Source organism: Scomber scombrus, chromosome 17 (genome assembly GCF_963691925.1).
Source record: "Scomber scombrus chromosome 17, fScoSco1.1, whole genome shotgun sequence".
In the NCBI taxonomy this organism is placed as follows: Eukaryota; Metazoa; Chordata; class Actinopteri; order Scombriformes; family Scombridae; genus Scomber; species Scomber scombrus.
Window position 1 is genome coordinate 11820702 of NC_084986.1, and position 22822 is coordinate 11843523.

The window sequence follows — 22822 nt, forward strand, 5'->3', positions numbered from 1 at the left end:
TCTACAGTTAGCCGCTGAGTTAGCCGCCAAGCTAGCCGGTGAGCTAGCGGCAGAAAGCTCTCAGACGTAGCGTCCATGTTTCTGGTAGAGGTGGTGACTTTGATTGACAGGTGACACTTGGTAGGGGGCGGGGTTTCAGCGAACTCAGCGGGCACTCCCACAGCGTTTGGGAGCAGAGAAAGAGGCTGATTTTTACACAACTTTGAAGCCTAATTTCATATATTTGGCGATTTTTGTAATCATTCAAATTTGGCAGGGTGGTTAACAACACACTTTTCTGTGGTATGTCAAACTCAGAACACATATTTATTCTTACTTTACACGGACTTTAAGTTTTCTAACATTAGCTACCACAAGCTACTGGTCATATTGTACTACTGTAGCACAAAACTCTTAGCGCTTTTCCACTATACAGTTCTAGCACTACTCGGCTCAACTCGACTCGGTACGGTTCCAGGAATGAACCTTGCCATTACAAAAAAGTACCTACTCAACTTGGGCGGGGTCGTCATAGCACGGCTCTGCGAAACTGCCGTGACTTCGTTTTATACGCGACAAAAAACACATATACAATGGAGGACATTGAGGCAGTGGTGTACTTGCTGCTGTATGTGGCTTTTTGTCACACACAAAGCAAGAAAATTGAGCCGTATGGCTGTAACGCTGTTGCCGGTATTTAAAAATGCTGGGTTTGATTCTTGTGTGGGACGGCTCATGACTCTTCCAGCGACAACTCTTCTGACCAAACAGTGGCCGGCAGTCTGTTGACGTCACATTTAGTATCGGCTCGGCTCGCTTGGAACCTCACCAGAGCAGGTATACTAAAAAAGTACCAGGTACCAGGTACTATCCCTAGTGGAAACGCAAAAAAAAAAGTCGAGTCGAGTCGTGCTGGAACTGTGTAGTGGAAAAGTGCCTTTTAATGTACTGAATTAAGTATTCATTTCATTGATAAAGAATTCAACTTTAAATCTTTAGGGAGAATTAGTTATTTTGTCTTTTAAATGTTACACAGTGTTACCCTAAAGTAAAATTGTAATAAAACAAGCAGGGCAGCTAATTTAGCACTCTTTTATTTTCAGTTGGCTCCTCCTGTTAGTAAAATGGCAGATGCATTTATTCATATGTACACACAACCTATAAAAATAGACAGGCAAATGGGGGCGGGGGAAGCCAGGGGAAATGTTGCTCTCATCATTATGTACACCAATATAGAACATCATATTTTAATCACACTATTAACACAAAACAAACAAACCTATAACAGATGTAGTGCTCAACTCAGGACACCGATGCAAACCTTTCCTAAAACATCAATGACATCAACGAGAACCACAGACTCCTCAGCACGAGAACAGTTTCTGAAAAATAGAAATGGCTTCAGTACAATTTACACTGTTTTACAGGTGAATATCCCATAAACAATTGCGATGAATTGCCTTTTTTCCTTTTTTTAAAAAGTGGAAATAACTTAAATATTAGACAACCAAATCATGAATGAATTCATAAATTTACTTTAGCAGCAATGCTGGATCAGCCAGTAACCCTCATTTTGGAATATAATTTTTTTTACATTATCCATTCGTTTTCCCATTAGACAAAATATATATAATCAATTTTCATTTCTTGCTGTACTGGAATACATTTTTGCACAAAATGTTAAGACCTGCCATGTTGGTATGGGTACTCACTTTTTTTTATTATAAAAATAAGCTTTATTAGTACAAAAGCTGTAGACGTGTTGTTTGGTAAAGTATGGGTTGGTAAGGTTCACATTTAAACTCTGTGAAATGCAGAATCATCCACCAGTTTGCACTGAGCATATCTATAGAACATTTAAATAACCTAATGTACATGTATGACAATCAATAACACACACGGGAGGGGACAAAAAAAAAAAAAAAAAAGGAAGACGTGGCTCAGTGCATTTGACAGAAACTTCTTTGCTTCACTACCCTGGCAAACACGAGGATTTCAAAGCCCTTTAAGCCACATGTGTCGGTTCACGTCTTTGTTGTAGCTATGTAGCAAATCAAAAGAGCTTCCAGTCATGAGTAGAAAAGTTCAGTTTTCTCTTCTCAAAAAGCACTTGGAAATACTCGTCACGACGCAAATAAAAAATACTCAAGGCAGATTTTGTCCACTGACCTGGACACATTAAAATAAAACGTACACAAAAAATGTGGAGGCTGGTAGGGACTGTACCTTAAAATGACTGTGTGTGTGGTTGTGAAGAGGGTCCTTTTAGTTGCTGAGTCAGCAGGCATGAGCATGGTCCTCCAGGTAGTGAGCCTCACTTACTATAAATACTGTACTCCCTATTTATTAGTTTAGGCTTAGGACATCTGTGGGGATCACAGTGAGAGTAGGTCAGTTATCTATGCATGTGCGTGTGTGTGAGTGCACATTCATGCGTGTTCAGAATGTAAGAGTGCATCCATCATCGAGCCCCAGGACCACCAGGGCCCTTCCCCTTCCTGACTGCACCGTGGCTGCTGTGGTGGTGGCTGTGGGTCAGCTGTTTGTGTGGGCTCGGGGTGGAGGTGCCTCCTTTGGCCTGAGGAGACGAGCTTCTGCTGGGGTTGAAGGCGGGGCTGGTACCAGACCGGCCCAGGGAAGGCTGCAGGGGGCTGGACGCAGAGAGGCCAGCTTGGGGAGAGACAGGCATGGAGATTTTAAAACTCTGACAGTGGACAATATGTTTCTGATCTACTTCTAAACATATTATACATGTTGGAAAATGGTTACAGAAAACATGTTAAAAGGCTGATAACTATGCAGTACTGAATTGTGGAGATAGAGCCTTAAACTGTTTCTCACCCACCCATTTTTCCTGATTTTCTGAGCCTGCAAAAAAGGGGTACCCCGTGACGTAGTGGCGTACCTGCGTGACCTTGGTCCCTCCCTTACTATATAGTCTGCTTTCCTCAGTGGTTAACCTGCCTAGTGGCGAGTTATTGTTAATATCTAACACTACTAGTCTACAGTTAGCCGCTGAGTTAGCCGCCAAGCTAGCCGCTGAGCTAGCGGCAGAAAGCTCTCAGACGTAGCGTCCATGTTTCTGGTAGAGGTGGTGACTTTGATTGACAGGTGACACTTGGTAGGGGGCGGGGTTTCAGCGAACTCAGCGGGCACTCCCGCAGCGTTTGGGAGCAGAGAAAGAGGCTGATTTTTACACAACTTTGAAGCCTAATTTCATATATTTGGCGATTGGACTATAAAAAACATTTTAAATCAGTGTGAAATTTTGAAGTTCTTATTGAGAAAATATTTCGAGCCATTCGCCAGAAAGACAAAATCACTGGAGAAGAAGCTTTGAGAATCATTTCCAGCAAAGTCAGCAGAAAAGACCACACACAGACACTGACACAGAGCGACGTAGCTAACAAACATTGTTCCTACAGTTCAGCTAACAAAGCCTTTTCTCTTCAGTTCTAACTTATTCTTAGTGTGGCTAGTGAAGCCCATTTTTGATTACATTTTGGTGTAAAAACACACAAAATTGCAAACCAACTAGAGGAGGGAACTTCAATTTAGAGATATACCAATCAGACTTTTTCTCTCCTGATACTGATTCAGATATGTCATGGTAACTTACTGGGAAAAGGGCTAAATTTCACTCCAAAGTTGAACTGTCTTTACTGCGAGGTCTGTGACACCATGATGTCAAACGATTGTTTGTAGTAACTTTTAGTAGCCACTTCATTGTTTCTCTCTAGTGGGTTGTTTCTATACCTCTAGACTCTCTCTCTTAGGACTCTTTCCAAAAACCAAACATTTGCCATTTTCAGCACGGAGCAAACACTATGTACCATGAAAGTTTCACTCTCACTGATGTAAAATTTGCTCCTCTTCTTGTCCAAAAATCAATATGCGTTTGTCTTTGTGTCTTTCAACTGATGTTCTAACAGACTCTTGCCATAGTAACAAAGCTCTCTTCCGAGGCTTAGCCAGGGGAAGAGGTGGTTAACCACAATATTTATACAACAGATAGGCTTAATTAGACTAGTCTGACCTGACCATCTCAAACCAGACTAACACCAAGACTAGTCTTAAACTAAGTTTATGCAACTAGTCCCTGATCTGCTTAATTAGGTCAGTGTCAGCTCTGATAACAATCCAGACATTGGCATCAGTGTACCCCTACTAGCTTTAAAATATGAAATCATGCCAAAGAGAAAGTGTGACAACCTGTAAATAAAAGGCATGAAACAACACAACAGAGATCATACACAGTTCAGTTTTTTCTAACCTTTAGAAACACTGTAGCCGTAAGCAGCATATGCTGCTGCTGATGCAGCTGCTGCACCAGCCATTGCTCCTGCCATAGCTGCTGCACTACCCGCTGTTGATTTGCGCCCACGTCCTTTCCCTCCCGACTTCGCTCCGCCACCTGATCCTTTAGGGCGGCCTCGACTCCGCCCAGACCTGCCTCTGCCGGGACTGATTGTGTCTGAGGTTGAGACACCTGAAGAAGGAAGGAAAGTAAAACAAAAATCAGAAAAATGCTCTACTTTTTATTTATTCATTTTTTATTAATTGCCCAAGTATTTTCACTTGTTTGAATACATACATGAACATATTGCAGATAGAAATGAAGTCAGGAAGGAATAAACAGTACTAATAAAAAGTTTTGGAAGAGAGATGTTCTGTCTGGCTTGGTCTTAATTCAAGTCCTCAAAGATACTGGTGTGGTCATTTTTACGGTAATGCACCAGAATTATTACACATTCATCACTACCCATCATTACCCTAAGTACAGGCTCAAGCAAAAACGGAAACTCTACTCCTATTTTCCATGCTGCTTGCAGAATTAGAGCTTGTGTCTGCCTCACTGATAATGTGCATAATCCTCCAGTACCTTCTCCCCTCACTCAGACTCCTGTCTCTCCACTGGTCTGCATTTTTTTTGCATGTTTCCAGCCAAACTCTGGTATACAAGCCCTCTCTGGGGGGATATGAGTCTCTCCTATCACCAACACCCAGCCACAGATGAAAACCCTCCACAAATCTCTGACTCGTACTCTCCCCTCTTTAATGTCACTCTTCCTCCCCTTTCACTCATTTGTCTAAATTTCAGCAGTTGCTCCCCCATTCCCACCTTCATTCCACCTTCTCAACTTTTCATTATTGTATCTCTGAAACTTCCTCCTGGCTCACGGGGCCTGGTTAACAGGGGCCATTAATAACCTTTCTGGCAGGAGCCTCTTAGCATGGCAGAACCAGCGAGTATTTAGGAGGGATTACCTTATTCCAGTGCATCCAAAGTACAGATATACTGTAGAGACTATAAAAACTATAAGTTCACTATCTGGATCCAAAGCATACTGAAACATTGCAGCCAGTAAAACTCTCATAAATCTAAATAATCAGCTGCATGATACATTTGAGGGAAAAAAACTACTTGTCTTAATGGATGCAAGCCCTGACAGAAAAGAGACCATAACAGCCAGCAGTGATGACCCTCACTTAAGTCACAATGTAATGCGATAATACTGTCTCATAGAGACAGCACAGGTTTATGTTTTGCTTGGCACATTTGGAGTCATTTTATAATGAAGGGCAGCAGCACAGATTGCATGCACTGAGATTATCTTCAGCTGGGAAAAACATCAAAAATGAACATTTTGATGATGTGCGTCATACGGTTGTGGGCTGGGCAGGTGGAGACAAGCAGAAAAAGAATGTCCCCCTAGTAACCAAACAAATTGTACACACTAATTACATATATATTTCAAATATCATGCCCTTTAAGGTTTATTAGATTTTATGTGTACTTTAAGGTTTATTAGGGTTTTGTGTGTAGGTGTTTAAAGATGGATACTGATATTTTTGGACGCAGGCTATGGATATCACTTGTTATGCACTTTATAATACAATTCTGGGGTATGTCAAATAAAGATTTTTTTTGATAGTGTTAACCAAACTGGAATTAAGCAATGAGACACATCATCCTTGGGTGCGCAGTGACCAGCTGGTACCTCTCAGAATTTCTGGCTCTAAAATGAGGTGCGTCTACTGGGAATTGTAAGGTGCTCTTTTGCTTTTGCTCTTGGACAGATGTTGTTTTTTTTAATTTGGTGGATCAACACATGGAACTCTTTACCCGCAGACCCCAAAATGGACCATGACTGGAATCATTTTATACTCAAATTAAAGTAGTTTTTAAAGAGCGATCAGTCCTGTGGTCATGAGTAATTTGGTGTTTGTTGTTTTATGATACGCTTTGTGTTTTAATGTGTGTATATGTATTGTTGAGTTTTGGATTTAATTAAAGAGTTTTATGTATTTTTAAAAGGCCCAATTAGGGAGGGGCTTTCCAAATTAGCTGCGGCTATAAATTCTGTGGTATGTGGCATTAGTCCATGCTATAGACTTTATCATATGCAAATAAACATTAAATAAATAAATAGTCAAACACAAAGGGCCAAAACTCATTTGATCTCTCACCGTTCATGTTGTCAGAGACTGATCCAGACACAGAAGCCGGGGAGTTGGTGGCACGAGACTGCGGCGCAGATGAAACCGGGTCGTCCACAATGACCAACATGTCGCTGCTGCTCTCATCTGCGTCAGCGTCTGGCGGCAATGAACCGGGCTGGAGCTCGCTGCTCAGGGAGATCTGGACGTGTACAGGAGCACACACAGACACACACAGAGGCTGGGGGTCAGCACCACAGGGAAACAAGGGAACCAGGCCGGTGCAATAGAGGGGAACCGTAGAGAGAAAGTGAAAGGAACAAAAAGGAGGAAAGCGAGGAGTTCGGGAGGCAGAGGAAGAGATTGATTGAATAGACACAGAAAAAAAAAAGGTGAGAGATGAGGAAAGTAAAGAAGCAGCCGGGGAGACAGAAGGATAGAGAAAAAGTAGAAAGTAACACATGGAAAGAGAATAATAAATAACCAAAAAAAAAGGTATTAAAAAGGGAACAGAGGATGAGAAAAAGAGGACGAGAAAGGCAGCAGCATAATTTAAAAGCACAAGATGCAGAATAGAGAAGAGAGTGAGTTTGTGGATGCAGGCCAAAGCAACATAATGGAGAAGTCTCTAACCATCCTCTCATCATAAATCACACTCATCCACTCTTATTTCCCTTCTCCCTCACTACCATAAAAGGAGAAAATCTCGCTCTTTGATTCACTCACCTCACTAAAGGGGCTGGGCATGGCTGAGTCCATCTCAACGCTGATGAAGGAGTCGTCCCCGTCCGCGGACAGGTTGGAGTTGTCGGCTGAAGGTGCATGAGAGATGACCAAGTTCACCTCCTTTCTCCTCTTGTTCTCCGACTCCTCATTCTTCTTCTGCAAGTAAGAGGTAGAAACCAAGTGAATAAGATAGTAAGTGTTTAATATATTTCCATTCCTTTCCTAGGATGTAGTTAAATCTCACATCCTACCCAACACTTGAGTCCAGGGGAAGATAACATAACAACTACTGGCCAGATTGCCATGAAGTCTGGTATGGATATAACCCCCCAGAGGATGATTTCTAATGATTTCAGTCTACCCCTCGACCTTACAGCTAACACTTCTTTAGTCCCTGTCAAGGTATCTCAAACAAATGGTCAGATTTCCATGAATTTTGTGTGGATTATCCCTTAAGAATCAATCTTAAAATCTTAAGTGACCCCGTGACCTTTTCTGTCCAAAATCTCCAATTATGCACAAGATAGTCCTTGAGCTTTCTGCTGATCATACCTTCTCAGCGTACTTCTCCCTCTTTCTCTTGCGCTCTTTCACCTTGCTGCTCTCCTCCTGCTGCCTCTTCTCGTCCTGTCTCTGACGCACTGCGGGAAAACACAAACCGATTTTAAAAAAAAATGTTCCTTAACACTTACGGTTACTTCTTGTAATAGGTGCATTCATTTAAAATCATGCCTATGATGTATTCAAAAACTCACGTTTCTTCTCCAGCTCATCATCGTCCAACAGCAGGCTGACCACCTCTTTGGGTTTGAGTGTGTCTGGTTTGAAGTTGCCTCCAGAGATCACCACCCTTTGGATCTAATCACACAGGGACAACACAGCATTTAGAAACTCTCTAATCAATTCATATGCTTATTCCAGCTTGTGTTTTCTCTAAAAAAACACTCAAACTGAGTTCAGATTAATGGAATATAATAGTGTGCCTGTGATGTGTTTAAGTGCCATATAACATCAAACAATTAGTTCATGCTGGTAATATATTTGTATCCCTATTGGTAGGATATATTTAAAAGGAAAGTGATTGAATTTGAGACCTCGCTCTTCTCCTTGGCCCGCTGCAGGATCCTCTCCTCGATGGTGCCCTGGCAGATGAGGCGATAAACGGTGACCTGCTTGGTCTGACCCAGTCTGTGAGCCCTGTCCATGGCCTGCTGGTCCACCGTGGGGTTCCAGTCGCTGTCATAGAAGATAACCTGGAGGCAGAGAGAGAGAGAGAGAGAGAATAGAGATATTAATATTAAGACCAAAGTTATTTTTTTCTAAAATAAATTACAATCCACGAGGTCAAGATCATCTTCGGTCCACTTCCAATTTTTAATCCTGCTGCATTGTTATTGGTGATGATGTGATGAAAAATATGAAGCAAACACTCCCTTTTCTGTCATTTCTGAGATTAATTATGGCGATGTGTGTCCCAAGTGGATTGCCCTTTAACATGACAGATGTCCTGTGTTGACAATCACTTCAGGCTCATTGTCATTAAAACTAATCCCACTTGAACTATAGGGCTGCAGGGACACAGAGGGACATTTTGCTGAGAGGTACACAGAGATGTCCACCCCCCTTCAAAAGTATGTGCACCCATACTATAGTGTCATAATGTCAACATATTAATGCTCCCACATCACCTACACCCCTTTCTGAGACACACACACACACACACACACACACAGAGCACAAAGTACAGTATGATACACTTCAAAATATTAGTGTTTCTTATAATTGATATTAAGTCAATTAAGTGTTTTTCCTTCATGTATTGCTGACTCACAGTGTCAGCAGCAGTCAGGTTAATGCCCAGCCCTCCGGCCCTCGTGCTCAGTAGAAAGACAAAGATATCCGTCCTGTGGATGGAAGAGAAAGGGAGGAGTGGGAGAGACGCACAAAATGAGAAAAAAATATATAATTTACAACTGCAGTGCAAATATCCATATATCATAGCACAAAATTAAGTTACAATGTAAATTAAGAAGAACTCCTAACAACATCAACTCAAACTGAAACCAAACCTGAGACCAGCCTGACAGCAAAACTGAGCCTGTGTGCTATAAACTGTTCAAACTTTAAGAGAAGGGAGGCACGGAAATTGAAACATACATACATACATATCATGTACTTGATAGCATCAGCAGTTACGTAAAATAAAGCGGTTTCAATAACCTAAAAGACACTCTCACCTACATACGCAACTAGAACCAGAGAAATACCGGCGCCACGGAGCTATGCACTAATGTAAACCAGAGCATGTGGACTCACAAGGAAACACACGCACATAATACACAAAAAAACCATTCGTTTTGCACAAGCTTGTGTAAGATTAAACTGTTCACTGATTGAGGCAATATCCAAAATTGAGGATTTACAGTCAGTTATTGGCAAATACACACACACACACACACACACACACACACACACACACACACACACACACACACACACACACACACACACACACACACACACACACACACACACACACACTTCAAGTCATCTTTACTCACCGGCTCTGGAAGTCAGCCACCATGTCTCTGCGTTCTGAAATCTTGGAGGATCCATCGAGGCGCATATAGGTGTGCTTGCGATAAACCATGTACTCCTGGAAAATGGGATAAAAAATAAATAAATGAAAAAAATAATAGTGAAAATGGATGCCAAACACACAGTACAGTAATTTCACCATGTGGGATTTAGTTATACTATACGTTTTCATTTATTTTGGTCTGTGCCAGAGCTAACTGTAGCACGCCATTAATTCAGAGGAAATGTTACAATTTGCTTTAACACAGATGTCACCTAGAATAAGGGAAGTAATAAGTGTGAATGGTTGCTGAATACCAAAGGAATTGCAGTTGTTACTTTTCAAGATGCTTGAACAAAAAGTGGACTGGATCCAGCCCCACATGGAATTCATGAATTTAATTTTTGATTCGATGAATTTTTGCTGTTGAATAGTCCTGGGTCACCCTCACCACTAATTTTGCAACGTGCTGACTCTTGTCATCCAAATCTGAGGAAATCGGAATGCCGGACTGTTTCTCAGCCTCTGTTCGGGGAATAGTCACCAGCGACTTTAAAATCAATCTAATAAGTTCTCAAACATGCAATTCTAAGTAAGTCTTTCTCCAAGGATCAAATAAGCCCTGCAGGTCTATTTGTTAAATTCCAAGGGTCAAGTCAAATGTTTAAATTTAAGAATTTCTTTCTGACCACAACTTTGTGTCCAATTTATGAAAATCCCATATTACTTAAGCACATTTTGTGAGGTTGAAACTTTAATCCCACTCCCAGTGAGACATTGAGAAATGCAGAAATTGATATTTAATACCCCATATCCCCTAAACTGTTCTATGTGTGTGTGTGTGTGTGTGTGTTTGTGTGTGTGTGTTGGGGGGATGTTAGGTCTGATGGGACGGGCCCCCAAAGTGCAGGTGTCAGAGCAACAGTAGTGATGAGGTGACATGTTGATCTCTCTGTAAGCACTGCCTTGACCCCCGACCTCCCCGCTGAAACATATCAGTGCCCATAAACCAATAAGCTGGTTACAATTGCTGGCACACATCAAAACTCACCTCACACAATCATTACCAATGATACTAATGACTTGACACTATGTTTTCAGTGACCCCTCAAAGCCCAGTTATGACACCCGGGGCCTCTGTCCCGGCAGGGCCTGCCCTCCCCTCAGTATGTCTGGCTCTGATCCCAACTGCCCCATCTGTTCTGAGTGAACACTACATTAGGGGCCATTAGCTCGGTGCTCGCCAAAATGCTGCTAACCTTGTTGAATTGGGGTTTGATATCTTGCCAGCAGGATGTTGCAGATACTGTTACGAGAAAGCCTTACTCAGCCTTCCTAATAATAAAAATTAATCAACATCGAAAGTTATCTGAAAAGAGTTTCAGAGAAAGATCACCTGCGATATCTCACTGTCATGTTTTAAAGCTTGTTGAGACCTGCCTGGTCCTACGATGCAATACTGCATCCTACATTATGAACTTTCTCCAACAGTGCTGCCCCACTGAGATCTGTACCTCAACAGCTGGCAATTTTATTTTTTCTTTATTGCACGAGTTTGTGTTAATCATCACTCACACTGTTACATTTCTGCATTTAGATTGCTAATGTTATAAATCAAGGTGAACCTTTCACTGGACAAAACGTTTATCTTGTTCAACCAACTTTCAGCAGCTAATTATGAATCATATTTAGTAAGAAAACTTTGTATGGGTGTGATTTCTGAGTTAGCTAAAGTAATGTATGGGAGGAGGACAGAAATCTGTTTAAAAGCCACGGTGATGTTTCCTGTTTCCTGTCTAATTTTTCTTTCTCAGCTCCAAACTACATTTGTACTCTTCGGAGTTGGCACATTAATGTTGCCGAAAAGCATTTGTTATAAAAACACAAGGAGCGGGCACTCAGGTTGTTCTTAACTTCCCAAACAATAACATGTCCCTTCGGTCTAGAAAAAAAGAACTCTCAGAAGTACACTAATACATTGTGTATTTATTGCAGTTCTTAACTGGGAACACACTGTGCAAGGTCATGGTCTGTTCCAAACTGCGGTGCTTACTACTAAAAGAAAAGAACATCAAGTAGAGGGACTGTAAATACTTTTTTAACCAGCTAACTGCAAAGACTGCCAACGTTGTAACAGACGTCTGAGTTGGAATTCAGCTTCGACTGCCATGATACATCAAGTACCAAAATGCTCAAAATGTGCTATATAATCCATCCATCAGAGTCTAAAAATTAATGACTGTATTAAATAAAACTCCACTGCTCATGATTGCGATAACATTAAAAGTCCACGCAAAATTAGCTTTTTGCTTGTTAGTTCAAGTTGGACGTTTGAGCTCTGATGTATGTGCAGACTTTGACATTGGAAAGCTGTTTTCTTATTATATTGATATTAGAATATTTAATGAGCGTGATTTATTATATCACAATTAGTTTAGAGCCTGTTGTGTTGCAGTATACAAACATTGAAAACAGACTTTTCAGTGAAGTAGGAGACATCTTGTGTCCAGAGGCAAAGGGAGCAAATGTTATTTTAAGGATTTTAATTGATCATTTTTTTGTGGAAAAAGCCATAAGAGACACACATTATTATTCAAAGTAGAGTGTTTTATATAAATCTTAAAAACATGTCTGAGTGTGGCTTTTCATTCACTTCTACTTTATTTACAATCACAGTGTAGCAGAAACATATAATAAAACATTCGGTATGGATCAAATTTAAAATCTAAAATCTAAAATTGAAGCCATGCTTTGTATTGAGTAATGGGTCAGTTTATCCCACAGTATGTTGGTTAATAATGAAAAAGAGGAACTGACAGGCAATTTATGCCACAGTTGTATATCTGTAATCTTTACTCCTTCATACAATCTTCTTGATTTCTGGCTGCCTCACCAAAGACTTAGTGCGGGCATTCCTGCCAACTCTAAGCCACAGACTTGCAATTTCAGTAAAGTGCCGTCTAAGCAGCCACAGACACACAACTCATGCAGCGGGGCAGTGTCTTGGCGGTCCCGATCCGATCTCGGCCACTGCCACAGAAAGCCAACAATGTTATTTTTCTTCAGGCCACCCGGATCTCAACAATCCATCACCCAACAGCGTGATGTCACCGAGAGAACCGGCAGCCGACTGGCGACGAAAACAATGACGCTAATGACACAGATTAGCATCAGCCTCTCCTTCACTCTTTCTCCGGGTTTCATGTTCAGGAAATCAATTCCATCTGCAAAAATTTCATCCCCGTACCAATGAGAAAGATAATACGGTGAAGGAAAACTGAGGCCAGATTGGGCGAGTCTATGATTTCAATCGTTTTACCCATTAGTAGAGGAGATGCTGTCACAGCCAGCGGTAACTGTATGAGGTCACTTATAAACACGCACTTCTGCGATACACATGGCACTGCTGTGTGAGCATTCTCGCCACTGCTGTTTTTTGTACGGCCTCTGACACAAGGCATTCCCAGTGTTTCCAGACACACAGGAAGACAGTGCTTAACCACCTGGGTGGGTCCATCTGCCATCAAAAGATTTGGCTGTGGAAACGGCACAGCGCTGTGTGAACGGGGAAGGAATTCCCAGTGACATCATGCCAGAGGCTTTTGGCTCCATAGTGATGTTTGCAACAAATATGGAGGCAACAATAGAGTATTGCACGGAGACTGTAGGCACATGATTGCTGGCAGAATGGCTTTGTAACATTGTTTTTCTAAAGAGAGTGAGGTGACGCAGATTTTATTTAGACTTCAACTCTAAATTGCTGCTGACCTTGAAATACATTATAGCTAGCCAAGAAGCTAAACACAGATAAAGTGTCTCTGACTTGGGTGTAATGGTTTTCTGCAGTATGTACTTCGCAGTTCTTGTTATAAATTACTTAAATTATATGATGATACAGCTGCACTGACTCAGTGCCCAAACAAGCAGCTTAGAGCATTTATCCTGTAAAGATAAGAGTAAAAAGACTCCCATTGGTGTTCACCATCGTCTGCTCAAACAACCTGGCTCTTCTCATTTCTGGCTCAGAGCGGAAAAACAACTTTTATGCTAATCTTTCTGTTCTTGTCCCATCTTTCCCCCTCTGTCCTTTCAACTACCTTTGTATTCGATTTTCTGCTGAATTTCTTTCTCTTCTAACCCCAAGGGTTAACCCCTTGCCACTCCCACCTCCTCCTCTCCCTCTCTCCCCCTACATCTCTCCTATCTCCTTCTAGTCGTCCCTCCCATCTGGCTGCTTCCCCTGCAGATGAGACCCTGCTAATTAGCCCTGACCTGTTAATTAGCTGTCTAATGAGTGCACTAACGAGGGACAGGCAGGCTGATTAGAGGTACTGGAGCTCGACACTTCACGGGTGGAAACCTACCAGTTAAACAACTGGTTTGGAAACACTGAGATATATGTAACTAACAGATTAAAGGTGTGTTTTACAAAAGGATCAGGATTTAATAACATGAATGGGAATGTTAACAAAGTGTGTGTGTGTGTGTGTGTGTGTGTGTGTGTGTGTGTGTGTGTGTGTGTGTGTGTGTGTGTGTGTGTGTATGTGTGTGTGTGTGTGTGTGCGTGTGTGTGTGTGTGTGTGTTCATACCTCGAGCAGGTCTATCATGCGAGTCATTTGGGAGTAGATGAGGACTCTGTGTCCCTGGGCCTTTAGACGACTCAACAGGATATCCAAGGTGTGGAGTTTGCCACTTTCCGTGATCAGGCTCTCCTTATCTGAGAGAGAGAGGAAGACAAAGAGTGAAAACCCTAAACTAAGTAGACAGCTGGAGATCGATTATTCACCCATTTCACACAGTCAGTATACAAATTAAAAATATTTTCTTTGTGGTTGTATCCAAATATGTAAGCTCACAGGATAATGACTTTTTTTAACATGTGAAGACAATAATGAAAGCCTTTTCATTGGACTAGCATCCCACTCTATTCAGAGGTTACAAACTCTTCACTAATCAATATAAGTCTTCGATAAGACTCCATATTCTCTAGGATAACGGATAAGCTCAGAGATCAATCCTCCTAAAGCTGTCCCTGAACGGGTGATTGTTTAAATAAAGCATGTGTCCTTATTGACTGGACAGCTGATGAAGGCAGAGAGAGAGAGAGAATGAACAGGAGAGGGGGAGAACAAGACGGTGTGAGAAAACAGAAAGTGTGAGAAAAAGTGATTCACGCAATGGCACAAAAGACGAACAAACAGGCCTGCCAGTTGGTCTTGGTCACGTTACTGCCAACACCACATCAGGTGCTCTGCTGCCCTCGGATGATTGACTGCATGAAGCAAATGGGGAGCAATCTGACCCTGGGTCCACTGTTGAAGTGCTTCTCTCAACGTCCAGCTGATGAGGAATTAACGTCATCTGGCACAATGGCAGAATGAGAAAAAGGCTGGGGCTGCCATCGACCCAGTGACAGGCAAACTATGGTGTTTGACCAAAGGGTCGTGACCCTGAGTGGAGGAAACTAAGCCCAGGTCCAGGGTCAGGTGACAGGGTCGGACCCCGGTTACAAGAGAGTCCCTATGGGAGAGTTGAACTCAGCCGTCTTGCACTCGAGTTGGGACACTTGTTCCCAAGGCCTTTTGTACAGCGAAAACTTGGACTTATAAATATTTCCAAGTCTTATTTCCTTGCTTTGTCAACGTAATGTAACCAACTGCGTTAAAATCACACTCCAATAATCCAAAACACAAGATCAGAAACTTTAAACTGAGGCTGTAATAACACACACATACAACATCGTCCTACCGCAATATCTGTAAAACCCTGACATTTCTGGAAGCATAATAATCCATAATCCAACAAAATCAACCAGATCCTTCTCAACTTTTAAACCAGTAGCACTTCATGCTAATGAGTACTCAGGCTGAACCCTGACCTGTGACCCTCTTGTATAAGCCCCCCAAAAAAAGGTCAGGCCCTGCCGAGGTGTTAAAGAGGAACTAATAGAAGAGAAGAACAGGGAAAACACTCTGGGGAGGTATTGGAGAGGTCACTGTGGAGTGGTGTCAGCCTGCCAGATACATTTGGTCCTGGTCACACGCAGGCAGTGATCTCCCTGTCGCCAAGTGTTGACAGGGTGGGTTCAGAGTTTGACGTTCTATTTAATTTTCCCCTCCAGATAATTGTTATATCTCGGGAAGAATATCAATGTTTTCCTCATTTTACTGTTCCGGTTATGAAATGTGACCACGATAAATTGGACTAAATCTCTGAAATTGGCAAGGAAAATGGTAGAAGGACACTAAAAGGATGGAAAGCAGGGAAGAGGGATGTAAGGTGATAGTAGAAGACACTGATAATACACTCAAAGCAAGAGACCGTGAAGTAAATCTGAAGCAGACCAGCGCACCCCCAAGCCTTGAGACATACAAACACTGTATCCCTATAATTGCCAGTGGCGTCGAAAAAGTGGACGGATTGAAAAGTAAAAAGGAAGAGAGAGTGAAACACGCAGAGGATTAGACGTAGACAGAAAAGAAAAAAAGGTCCAGACAGAGGGGGACAGGGGGAGACTGAAGGGGGTCTGTGGTGGCTCCGGCTACAGCGAGGAGGTATTAGCCTGGTGGCGGCGGCGGTGATGTTGTGGTTTAGATCAGACGCGGGCCTCCTCACCACAGGTGCCAGTCTAACCAGGGCGCTACTCAGTCAAGGGCACCAACCAGTGCTTCGGGCCACACTGCCAACCCACCCAGATGCTAACCACTGCTTGGCAAAGTTGCAGATGCTCATATAAAAAGGCAATATTGCTCAACCCCTGCCACCAATCTGTTTCTGTTTAGCAGATTATATTTAAGCCTCCAGTCTCCGATGTCATGCTTGAGGATGGGTTAAAGCCCCCATCCGAAGATTTCTGCACCCAACAGGCCTAAATGACGCAAGTATTTAAACTAATTCTCGAGAGGAATAATCCACAAAATCTGAAAAAATCCCATATTAAGCGGATGAATACGACATTTTGCTCTTTTTGTTCTGAGAGGCACCAATATATCCGAGGCTCAGTGGCGAGAACATTATTATACCTGTACAAAAGAGATGCTGAATAATCAAAAGATAAGCAGAGAAACAGATGTGAGACAGAAATGACGAGATTGCTTGCAAGAAGAAAAAAAAAAAAGCACATATCCAAACTCCCTCAAGCCCAACGATGTGGCTTACAGAGAGAGAGGTGGCCGAGTTCAAAACATTCAGTGCAGCATACAGAAAATCCCTATTTCTAAATATCGCTTCCATACCCTGTAAAGCTGAGCCAAGGAAATGAATAATTGCGATTTGGGAGGGCTTTGGTGGTCTGTCTTATTCCAACATAACACTTATGGCTTACATTATAAGCTACATGTGGCTGCTGTGAAATGCATGACCACTGGGTCCTAAACATGAGCAAACTGGATGCAGTAACATGACTTATGAAGGCCTCAGAGGATTAAAAATGGGTATGTCTATACATCTAACTCATGTGTCGCTTTAACCCTCACATACTGTTCATATTCTGACCCGTCACAGTATTTCCTCATAATTAGTCTTTATGCCAAACTTCTGAACCACAAGTCATTCATAAAGACCTCATCAGTCATAAATAATCATGATTAATCCTTAATGAAGCTTTCAGTAAGCAGAGAGTTTTTTTTTTTAATCCTCCAGGATACATGCAAAATAGAAATTTGGATTAAAATACAGTGAAATGGACACAAAACAACTTTATAATTGCGGACTGACAAGGACTGCATTAAAGACCACACCCCAAAACACAAGCAAATCCCATGTGGTGTCACACCACTCTGCCGTTGCTATGGATACACATATCAAGCTTCACCACCTGCCCTGCCCCCCTTTCACAGCACACACCCGCCTCGATCCAATCCAGTCTAACAGCGGTATTCACCCAGCCAGCCAGCCAGCCAGCCCTCCCCATCTCCTCCTATCCTTACCTCCTGCTGGCAGATTAGGCTACACTCCCCTGTCTCTCCTCTGTCCCCCCTCTCTCCCACATCCAATGCACCCTCCAGCTCCCTCTCCATCCATCCCGCCTTTACTACTAAAAACTCTCTCCCTCCTGCTCCCTCCATACACACACCCTTTTTCTCCCTCCCCCTACTGTCTGTCCCCTGACAGTGTAATCCAATCCCTGTAGGGCCAGAGCCAGGGGCCTGACACGGTCCTGACCCAATTAGAGGCCTGCTGCCAGCTAATTAACCCCGGCCCAGCCCTGGTGCCTGGCGCCTGATACTCCCAAACCAACTACAGCGCTAATTTCATTAATACGCCACTACAATCTTCTGCCCCGTCCTGTTCCCCCTTCCCCTCTGCTGCTGAAGCCGAGCGCGGAACCGCCCTCAACGGGGAGGGAAGCTGGGCCAGATGCGATCGAACAGAAAAGGGAATGAAGAAGAGCGAGATAGCAGACTGGAGGAAAAAAAAAAATCAAAAGCTGATGAAGGAAGATGGATGGATGGTTATGTGAGAAAGAGAGACAGATGGGGGGCCACAGAACAGGTCGAATCAACGATCGAACCGAGCGCCGGCCCCTCACTGTATAATGATATATTACACTGTGCAATCAATAAGTCAATGGGCAACACTTGTTCAGCACTGCTGATGATGGAAATATTAGCCCGACACTACTTTGCTTCTCCTGCATGTATTGACAAAATCCGACTTAAACTTAATTTCCTCGCCGTGACAGCATCAGGATCGCTAAGAGCCAGATGCCAGCAGGAGGTTTTGGAAGCTGGGAGCGAGAACGCTGACAGAAAAACGGAAGATTGCAGCTTCATGTTGGGGCCTGCTGAGATTTTACAGATGATTCCCCCCCAAAGTCTGCCTGCATCCACAATGCAGTATCTCTGCAGTATCTGTAGCTCTGGATAATAGCCAAATGGCAAAAATGCTTCAGCTCTCCCTTGAGAGCCCAAAAATGTGTATGCGTGACTATGTGTGGCAGAGAGTGAGTGATGGACTGTGTGTATGTGTGTGTATATATAGGAACATGTTTGCGCATACATCACCGTCTCCCCTCAAACATGCAAGAGGAGCACTTTCTCTCGCTTCCCCAGCAGTCGTTAGACAGGGGAAGAGACAGACAGTCTGATGAGGACTCTTGAGTTTCGCGGGGGAACTCACCGCAACACCGCGGCCCACTGTGAACTCTGTCATTAAGATAGATTACTGCTAGTTACCCTTGGCCAGTGGTGACTCGACACACACCGCAGATGAAAGGTAGCTGGCTAGAGACAGAGAGGAGCTAGATATTACGTGGCTTCCATGATGTTCCCAGACCTCATCATCATGTGGCTAATGTCTCCCCCTTCAGTCGACTTTGTGATTCAGAGTTTTTTTAAAGCATCAGTGAAGCACTCCTTCTTCTGGACACATTAATAGCCATAAATTAGACAAGGAAATCAAAACATCTACGTCCCTTTACACACTTGGCTGGATGCTTTGCTTTGTTTTTTTTTCTCCGCTGGAAAAAAAAAAGCTGAATTCCGCAGACGGTTGCCTTTGCCAGTTTAATGTAGATTGAGAGGGGCAGAGTCAGACGGTGATGTGGTGAGGCTGGCCGTCTGTGTTGTTTTGTGCCTGTCTATCAGAGGGGCCGGGGGAAGCTTCCTGCCATTTTGCTGGAGAGCAGAGTTTCTTTGAAGGGACAGGAAGGCAGAACTGCATTTCCCACAGCCTGATGTGGGCTGCTGGGCCAGACCAGACTGGCCTCTCTCCCTCTCTCTCTCTCTCTCTCTCTCTCTCTGATAGTCTGATTGATTCACAGACACACACATACACACAAACACACACACACATGCATTCAAATACAGTCATTAAGAAACAAGATGCACACCACACATACATAAATACATTCTCTTTTACCTCTAGTTACATCTTTTCACGGTTTCCTCACAAACACACACACACACACCCACACATACACACACACTCCTGCCGCAGTGGGTTGCCAACTCGCAAAAAAGCCAGAAAAAGAGTAAAGAGTCGCCGCTGTAGTGAGAAGGCCGTCATTTTGTGGAGCGGCTCTTTCTAATTACTGTAAGCGACACAGGGGCCACACAGACACTGAGGATGGTTATTTCTGTGTCACACTGGAATGTTCTCCAAAATAATCCTCCAGCACGCAATTTCGAAACTATTCTTTTCAGACTGATTTTTAACCTGATGCGAAAGACGAAAACAAACCTCAGTATGAAATCTTTCCTGTTTGAATACAAAGCGACCAAAATGTAACTTTATGAGAAATTTCCGGAGTGCGACAGAGAGATGTGACCGCAGAGCTGCGGCAATTTAGCGAACAAACAAGACTGGAATGTCTCTCTAATTACAGGCAAAACCTCGTCTCCCACCGCGTCCTGGTGGCTCAGTCAGTTCCTTTTCTGATACTACCCTGCGTGCATCTCGCTTTCTCTGTGATCACTACTTCAAAAAACTGATTGTTGCTGACATTGCACTCTGATACCTGGAGTGTGAGTGTGGCTTTTCTTTTGTGATGGGAACCACATCGTCAACAATATTAAATGTTATCAACATGGAATAATAAGAGTAGATGGCAAATTTTGAATGAAAAATGTCTATTCTTTAACATCACAATGACATCAATAACAAAAAAAATCTGAGGCCTAATACGCTCATGCTTCAATTGTTTTTTCCTCCTCCATGGCCTGATTCCTAATAAGCCCTCTGATTAGATTCCTCCGTCGATATCAGTGGGCAGCCGTACTCACGCCATGGTGCTCAAAACAAACAGTTATTCAGCTCTGCCATTTGTTCTAAAGGTGTGGGGCTGGGAGCGCAGAGGAGAGGGAGGGTGGGAAACTTCAGCTGGGCTACTGTACATATCTGGGCCTTGATGTGGCAACAATGTGTTCAGTGGAGGACGGGTGCCGGAGTGTTGGGTCACTTCCTTCCTACCGAGGCTGAGAAAGAAGTGGGAGAGCAGACCGGCTGAGGGGCCAAAGCCAGATACTGATTTCAGGTCAGCTTACGGTGCTGTCTGTCAGTGGGAGAGATTGAGTCCAAGCTTGCCCTCGGTCTGTGTGCGAGGGAAAGCAATGCCGGCGAGCGTGGGAGAGTGTGAGGGGAGAGGTGAGAGACACCTCAGGCCCCGTGTGAGTGCTTTGCAGTTCCCTGAATGGCTTCGATGGTACACACACACACCAACACCAACACACACACACACACACACACACACACACACACACACACACACACACACACACACACACACACACACACACACACGGACCATCTATTAGTGTTACCTAACTAAGCACTTGAACAATGAGCAGTAGCTAAACTTCCTCGCTTTGTCTGCCTCCGTATAACTTCACAAGAGCTTTCAGACTGTTCTCACACAGACACACAAATACTTGTTTTGTTTCTCACTTTTACACAAACACACTGAAGCACATGCATTCACAAAGAATCAAGCACTACAACATGGGAGAGTGTCTATGTGATTTAAAGGACTGTATATTATGTTTATGGATATTGTTTAGTAAAAGAGGGGGTAGTAAATGAATACTAATCAATTAGTTAAGTCATAGTGTCCTTAAATACCAAAAAATGCAACATAATGCACTGCAGGCTTATCAACAACAAGTATACACACATGTTCATTTTCTGTGCCAAGAAACCTGTTGTCACTCAAAACAAAAAGAGAGCAGTCATCATAATCCATGACAGAGACAGTTTATCAGAGGTAGAGAGGGCTGAGCGGGTCAGTGAGAAGGGAAGTGTCGTCTGTAAAACTGTAATGGCCTCTCTCACCCTGGACATCCATCAGTCGACTGAATCCTGGCAGTGAATCGGCTCCCACTCTGCTCCAGCTGACCCTTAAACTCAACGAGCCGAGCTATTTTGATAAAGTGCTTGTGAGCACACGTACACCCACGAAGGCACAATCACGCATTCACACCTTCGACAGAAATCTCTGGTATGAAAGTGAACTTGTGCAGGAGAACTTTATCTCAGCCTTTCCACTAGATTGTGATTCAGCCTGGCAGACAGACAGAGATGGAAGAGGGCGACGTGCCCGGCTCTGCCCCTCTGACCCTGGGTTGGCCTGTGCGGATTCTCCCACGGGCCCTTAGACATGTTCAGTACATGTAAAAACAAGTCTTTAACAATGAACGTTTAAACTGAACTGACTGTACTGAATCATCATTGTCAGTGACTGGAATGTAGTTTTTAGCAGTCGTGATGGTACATTACCTTCCTCGGTAAAACATAATGTGATAGCTCTATCATAAATAGCTGGCTGCTGAGCTTTTAGTCGTATAAATATAGGTTTGGATAGGCCTAGTTTAGTACTGAACTGAATCTAACAGCTTGAATCAGAAACAGACTGAACATAACACTACCAGTGCCAAACGACACATTACATAAATCTGAAAGCCATATTTGATTTTTTCATTTATGGTGACAAAAGCCACAAGGAAAGCCCAAAAACACTCATAAACCTTATTTCAAAGTATAGCAACAGCGAACACGCGCACACACACAAGCCCTTACCAGGTATCCGAATGTACGACCATCCATGGCGAGGGGAGAGGGCCATCACACCCCCAGGGCATTGTGGGTAAAAGGCATTGGCTCTCGTGCGCCAGTCTGAGGCAAGATCAGGGTTGCCGTAGAGGAAACACTGTTTAAAGACTGCGCCCCCTCCGCTGCGCGTCACCCGCCACTCGTACTCGGCACTGCGGTCGTCACAATAACGCTCCATGGGAACTGCTGTCACCTAGGAAACCAAAATTTTTTTTAAAGGTTTTTTTTTTTTTTTACACAAACAAAAGATAAGGAGGAGGAGCAGTTTAGGATAACATGTTAGATGAATGTTGATGAGGGGTTTTTTTAATTAGGAAATGCATTTTTGAGCCATTCATTCTATTAATTATAAAATGCACAAAAACTGACAACTTCACCACATACATTTTTATACTGTGGAGGATGAAGTCTCTGCGTGAAGCCTAGATTCAGTGAATCAGCGGGTTTTGTGTGTTTATGTGTGTATAAGAGGAAGGCAAAAGGAAGCTGAACAACCAGTTATTCGAGAAGCGAGAAGCCCTTCTTTTGGAGGCTCTATTTGTTTTAAATGT

General features: G+C 43.1%; 1 protein-coding gene across 2 annotated transcripts in view; it reads right to left on the reverse strand.

Annotated features, from left to right (window-relative positions):
* Positions 1–1057: 1057 nt before the first annotated feature.
* Positions 1058–22822, reverse strand: part of ino80 (INO80 complex ATPase subunit) — a 36941-nt gene continuing 15176 nt past the window's right edge. For both annotated transcript variants that reach the window (XM_062436756.1, XM_062436755.1), the window contains exons 27-37: positions 22239–22464; positions 14315–14442; positions 9708–9802; positions 8978–9050; positions 8241–8399; positions 7902–8004; positions 7699–7787; positions 7147–7302; positions 6451–6622; positions 4253–4468; positions 1058–2649 (exon numbers count right to left, since the gene is read on the reverse strand). In XM_062436756.1, coding sequence (XP_062292740.1) covers positions 2441–2649; positions 4253–4468; positions 6451–6622; positions 7147–7302; positions 7699–7787; positions 7902–8004; positions 8241–8399; positions 8978–9050; positions 9708–9802; positions 14315–14442; positions 22239–22464 — 1626 coding nt within the window. In that variant the 3' untranslated portion in view covers positions 1058–2440. The remainder of the gene's footprint in view (positions 2650–4252; positions 4469–6450; positions 6623–7146; positions 7303–7698; positions 7788–7901; positions 8005–8240; positions 8400–8977; positions 9051–9707; positions 9803–14314; positions 14443–22238; positions 22465–22822) is intronic.